Raw genomic sequence first — 6581 nt, 5'->3', positions numbered from 1 at the left:
AAATTACATTAAAAACAGGATTTGATTGCCCCAACCCCTTTTCTCCCGCCCCCAATTAAGATAATTTAGAATTTAGCTTTTTTCCCCTGACCAAATGCCTAGCATCGAGTCAGGTGTAGCATCGCGGCATCCCCCTGCCTCCCTCCTTCCCTCCCTCCCTCCCTCCCTCAGCCTCTATCCTCCGGTCTGCTACACCACAGCAGTGCCAGCAAACCATAGAAAGATGTCCTGCCTGGGCTAATTCTCTCCTGCTTAATTTAATGTACAGTTCTCCTGCTCTGAACGGGGCACCTTGATCCGTCATCTCTGTGTTAAAACAGAAGAAAATAGGATTTTATAACGCTCCTCCAGAGGCTCAGCTGTGCGCACCCTCATCCCCCCACCCCTGCACCTTTAAGGCAATGGAGAGGGAGAAAAGCGGCAGCGGAGAAAGAGGCGAGGGTTTATTTCACAGTGCTCTGAGGCAGGGCAGGTTATAAGCGCAGGACCAGTGTGCGCAGTTTGTGTGTGCGAGGAGAAGATGCGTGTGCTTGTTGCTCGCCGGGCGGAGAGAGGCGGCGAAGAGAGAATGAGTTTCCAGCGCAGCTAACAATCAACTCCATGCGTTTTTTAATCCTCGAAAAAAATTACAAGTTTTACGCATTTTTTCCCACATACCTGAGATGACACGTTTGGCTCCTCTCTGTGCATAGACTTCTGATTGATTTATTGATAGATTTTTTTTTTTTGTCCTGATTTTTGAGGATTTTTGCTTTTTGTTTCGTTGTTTTGATTTGTTTCACAGTGGAGTTGTGTCTGCGCATTGACAGTTTGTCCTATGCGTCTCCAGCCTCTGACTCAGCAGCAGCGGCACAGCTCACCTGGACCGGGGTGCACCGAGCAGAGCTCCCTCATGTTCCACGCAGAACAGCGCTCCGATACGGAGGGACGGCTGCACTGAGGCCCGGTGCGGTGCGGTGCGGTCAGTCCAAAAAAGGGGGAGACGCAGTTGTGGATCATTCATCTCCCGCTGTACCAGGAGACAATCAGCATCAGGAAGAAGCTCAGACCTCCTCCTCTTCATCTTCTTCCCAACGTGAAGGACTGAGAGAGAGAGGGAGAGAGAGATTTGCAAGCCCCCTTTTTGTTCATTGCAATTGACTTGTTGAAGAAATAAAAGGAAGAAAGAAGAAGAAAGAGTGCGGTGAGAGAAGAAGAAAAAGCATAAGCTTGGATATTGAACGGAGCGGGGCATGTGGATATTGGCTCTTATCTTTTTCCAGTGCATCTTGAATGGTAAGTCATGCATTTGCGCACATCGAACTTCAAGTTTATGTTAATTATACTACTTGACCGAGCATAAATAATAGGCTGAATAGTCTGAAAGTGTTTCTACTATTAAGCTGTTGATTCTTATATTCATTAATTTATTTTCCTGCAAAAATAAACGGAGGAATAGGCTGTTGCAATGTCCTGTCACAAGCAGTGGGGCTTTTGGTGGGGGGTTGATACATTAACAATAACCTTCATAAAACTTAAGTGACATTTAGCCACCACTGCTTGTTCAACATTTAAGATTTAATACACAGAGAAATAGAGCGAGGGAAAGACGAAAAGCATAGGTTTAATTATAGGTGCAGCCTGTACGGCATGAGGAACAAGGCATTTTTTGTGTAATTAAATTTAGTTTTTGTATAATTCATTTTTACAACATTTTTAGGCTTGAAATCTCTCAATTATTTTGTTTCATTCTCAGTCGACAACATAAAGGATTATTTACTCTGTCATTAAACAGCAATGGGCCTCAGCATGGGTGCGTTTTTCTACATCGAATCCTACATTTTCAGATGCCTAATATGCATATAACAAAACAATCACACTTTGATGCATATTTTGCTCATGAAAAATATTTTTTTAATAAATACATTTGTTGTAACATATGAGCATGTTCACCTGCTGTAATCAGCATTTTTTTAAAATCTCAAGCCTGCCTGTAAATGGCATTTAAACAGTGTATTATTTGCATAATGAAAATCTGTATAGACATTAACATCAATTTTCAATTCAGAAATCCACTCATAAACCCAGAAGTATGGTAATTAAAAACTAATATATTACACAAAGTAACTATTTTCATTATTTAACATCTGAAATTAAATAAGGTGCACATTTATATTACATATTTGTGTTCTTTCTGTTAAAACTATCGAGTTTCTTGTGCAAAAAAGGATTAAATAGGTTGGCTGTGCTTCTTTTTTTTTCCGCCATTGTACCCGCCATATTAGAAGCACAGACATGGAGTCATTTTGGATTGGGGAAAAAAAGAGACAAGCCCTTATCACCTTTGCCCAAGTGCACATTTTGCAAAATGTATTCAGATTCTGTCTTGTGCACCATGGATTCCTGAAAAGATAGGCTTGATAGGTGGTAGTTGTCTTTTTTTGGACTGAGGGTGACAGATTTTTTTTTTTTTACTGCAAAGTGAGGAAGGGGGAGCCGTTAGGAGGATAAGGGGCTGTGGGGTAGTGGGTAGGATGTGTACGTGTTGGGGGGCAGATATCAGCTCAAAAGAAAATTTTGGGATTTTGAGGACATTTTAAAAGATAGATGGAAAGACAGGAGCAAAACAGAAACAAAGAGTGGAGGACAATGCGTCAAGCAAAGATGACAGGAAAACCATTTTGTGGCCATGCTGAAGGGTTCAATGAAGGCAGTAGTTATATATATTAAGAGAATGGAGTGAAAGTAAATAGCCTACTTCATTCTGGAATTGATGCAGGACAATTTCCAAAAAACAGAGAAGACACTGACGTTAATTTCAAATGTCCCTCAATGCTGTGCTGAAATTTCTGTTTGCTAGCATAATCCATTGCTTTGCTTGTGCATGGCTTTTTTCAGTCTCTTTAGTCCAGGCAACAGTGTTGCAAAATGGCTGCTGCCAGAGACATTTACATTGAAACTTTAAATGATAGCAACAGCACTTGTAGTTGTGATTAATGCTTCATTTGTGGCCGTTGTTGATGCAGTGCCATTTGTATCAACAGACTTTGTTCATTTGATATTGACCTTCTTTATTAATTCAAAGATTTAAAAAAATGTTGCGACAGAAATTAGAATTATCAGTTCAGTTCAGTGTGAAAATATTGTCTTTCTATTTGTCTTCCTTCTGTTTCATGCTAAATTAATATCAGGCAGAATAAAAGGGCTGTGAATGTTGATCTCAGATGGTTCCTGTTGCACATTTGTTTTCAATGAACAGACCCACAAAGATTAGACCAAAGATTATAATTAATGAGCAGCTTCCATCAGAACTGTACATTTTGCGCCTCTTCTGGATAGAGGAATGTAGCTTCCTGAAATAAAGGCTTTTAAAGGTCCAGCACAGGCGGCTGAGGTTGTCTCCATGGAGACATGGGTAATGACTGTTGCTGCAGTGTGGGCTCTGGGATTGAGAAACACTGCACTGTATTCAGGTGACCCAAGCAAAGCGTCCTGATAGATTTCAGTCTGTCACTCTTTTCTGATAATATTTATTTATTTCATTTCAAACATTTGATTGGATTTAAAGGCTTAATTGCTTGAATTCTTAAACTAATTTGGTGTGTTTGGTTATCATTTGTACATTCATGTAGATATTGATATTCGCTTTGTCTGTTAGTAGAACATATGTTTAAAGATTAAAACTGCAGTCCACCTATTTGCACTTTACCAACTGGGTAAACTCTATTTTGTTGAAAATTGCCATTTGCGAATTTGAGGACACATTTTCAAGATAATCTACTGTAGATATAAACACCTCACTGTTGTACAGAGTAGAATCTGTTGTAGAGTTCACTTCAGTGGTGCTTAAGCTTTTAAAGTGCTTTTGCAAAAGTGTCTATTAAAACCTAAATGGAATAGGAACTACATATTCCAGTATGAAGAGATGTAATTGGGGAAATGGCATAATGTTGTTTCTGCTACGCCAAGGGAGGAAATCTGACACATGCTCAATTGGACACTAATAAGCTGTATAAATACACAGCAAAGCTCTTCAATTGACTCTTAGTACCACTGTGTGCATGTATATTTTTAGCTTTTAGCTTAGAATAAGGGGCTGCTGGAGAAAAAGTACCTCTGCTTACTAAAACATAAGCATTTTCAGTATGACTTAATCATGTTGTTAAACATGAATAATGTAAGAGCAGAATTTGGTCTCCCTCTTCTTTACATCATAGAAACAGACTTAACACAGTGAACTGTCAGCAAGCTCGCTCGCACTGAACAATGATTTTGGAGGATTGATACAAAACACCAGGACATCTGAGCAGCTGTCATCAGCAAACTGTTACCCATGCATGATATTAATCCTGATAATGACAGAGATTACAATCAATCAGACAAAAAGAGGATAGGTAGGCATGTCATGAAAATATTAGATTAATTGACATAAATCAAGGGTGTGTATTTGTATACTCATACCAGTTATAAACTACTTATTGATCACAGTATTTAAGTGTTAAGTCATTACACTTGGCTCATAGAACTTACCTTTATATTCAGAAACTTTAGTTTTTTACTCGTTTTTAGTTCTCTGTAAAAAGTATACTGACAGCAAATTTTATTTGTTTTCCTGGCAATAATATATTTCCTTACTATACAAACAACATCTCTTATGGTTTAGGCATTACTCAAGGTCACAGAAAGATGGTGAGCTCAGTCAATTGTTAAAAAAGTCAAAAGTGACTTACAGTGCAATACAAGTTTATTATTAACAAGCAGCATGCCTTTATTGCCAAACCCTGATCATTTACAATATGGTCACTGCCATACGGTATCTAAGTCCATCACAAATGACAGAGCACTTCTCTCAATCAAAACTACATTACTAAAAGTAATCCAGGCAGCATGTTTCCTCAAACCTTTTTGGCCAAGGAAAATTTGTTTTGTTTTCATCATTCTTGGTGGTAAAAGAGAAATATTTATTTCAGTTTTTGATTGTCTTAACATGGATGTTTGGTTGTTTTAAAGTGGAGCTTTGATGGGTTATACCAAGTTTGGCCCTTTGGTATCATTTTGGCCAATTATCACCAGTCAAAACAGCTTTGCTTTGAGGTCACATTAAGGCCAGTGGGAAACTAGGTCTGTAAAGACTTGTGTCTTTTGGTATACATCTGTCACTTCGCATAGAGCCACGACGGGTTAACAAAGTCACAGCAACACACATCAGCAAACAACTGAGCTCAGCTCTTCAGTTGCACATTAATATCAGCACACCAGTCAACACAATGTAGGCCATTGGGAACAAAGAAATTTGAAAAGAGTCAATCCTGTGTAAATCAAATGCTATGTGATTCCTTTTTTTTTTTTTTTTTTTAAAGTAAATAATAGTCACATCTAGAGCTACCGTATCTACCGATGTTATCATTTTTGACTGTAGTAGGATATTCATATGCTTATTTAACCCACATTTTTTTTGCATTAGAAGAATGATTAACATCAATAAACAGAATTTTAAAACCTAAAATTCATCTGTGACTATATGACAAGTATTTCTGATTGTATGTAACCAGACTTTTAGTGACACATGACAAACATTTAATTTGTTTTGCAAATATAGATTATTTTATTAGTATTATGAAATCCAGTTCATTCAGTAATATGAATCCCAATTGGTTAGACTTAGGTTGAAGCTTAGCTTCTTCATCGACTTAATTTTTGTGCTCTTAAGGTTGTACAGTCATGTCCAGATGTATACTTTATACTTTCTTAATTATATACTTATATATATGTTTTAATTATACATATAACATTATATCCAAAGGTATTAGTGGATTGCAGTTTTTGTGGACCTACTGTGGGGAGGCTGTGGCTCAGACGGTAGAGTGGGTTGAACACTAATCAGGAAGGTTGGTGGTTCAATCCCAGCTCCTCCTGTCCACATGCCTAAGTGTCCCTGAGCAAGACACTGAACCCTAAGTTGCTCCCTATGGTGTACCATCAGTGTGTGAATGTGCTCCTGATGGCAGCACCTTGCATGGTGATCTGTCTCATCAGTGTGGGAATGGGAAAAACTATGTTAAAGTGCTTTGAGACCAAAAGGTGATAAAGCACTATACAAGTACAAACCATTTACTAATCACTCTTTGTCAGTGCCATAGGATAGATATTTTGTTGTTGTTGTTGCTCTGCCGCCTGTGCTTGCACCCAGCTTGGCTATGAGTACAACCAAGCATATGATAATGAATGCATATTGAACTGTTAAAGGTTTCATTTAACCCAGACCAAAATGCTTTAGGGGGTGATAGTGTGTAGTGAGGTGGAAAAAGAAGAGAAAGAGAGGGGGAAGAAGGACACAGAGTCGACTTGTGTTATGTGGTATCTAAAGCTCAAAGAATCAAATCAAATCAGCCTAGTTTTCATTGCAGAAACAAAGCTGTTCTTTATGATTCTTTGGCCTGTCATGGATCATAGTTTTTTAAATACTAAGTGCCACAACCCACATGATAAATGATAGAAATTGCTTTAACTCATTATACTTGTACAGTCTGGTGAACTACATAGCTTTTTTCTGATGACACACCGTGATATACCTGGCATGAGGACAGTGTTATGATCTAATG

The 6581-nt window shown here is 38.4% G+C and overlaps 1 protein-coding gene across 4 annotated transcripts in view; it reads left to right on the top strand.

Annotated features, from left to right (window-relative positions):
• The first annotated feature begins 304 nt into the window (after positions 1 to 304).
• The window catches only part of LOC138196736 (cell adhesion molecule DSCAM-like), a 102941-nt gene continuing 96664 nt past the window's right edge, over positions 305 to 6581 (top strand). For 2 of the 4 annotated variants that reach the window (XM_069147080.1, XM_069147079.1), the window contains exon 1: positions 323 to 1275. In XM_069147080.1, coding sequence (XP_069003181.1) covers positions 1233 to 1275 — 43 coding nt within the window. In that variant the 5' untranslated portion in view covers positions 323 to 1232. Of the gene's footprint in view, positions 1276 to 6581 lie in introns of all 4 variants that reach the window. The other 2 variants (XM_069147082.1, XM_069147081.1) reach the window with 2 other exon arrangements.

The sequence above is a fragment of the Embiotoca jacksoni genome, unplaced genomic scaffold (genome assembly GCF_022577435.1).
Source record: "Embiotoca jacksoni isolate LCO1_2020_lvr unplaced genomic scaffold, fEmbJac1.0.p SCAF_13, whole genome shotgun sequence".
Classification (NCBI taxonomy): domain Eukaryota; kingdom Metazoa; phylum Chordata; class Actinopteri; family Embiotocidae; genus Embiotoca; species Embiotoca jacksoni.
This window is presented reverse-complemented; position numbering and strand designations above follow the sequence as displayed.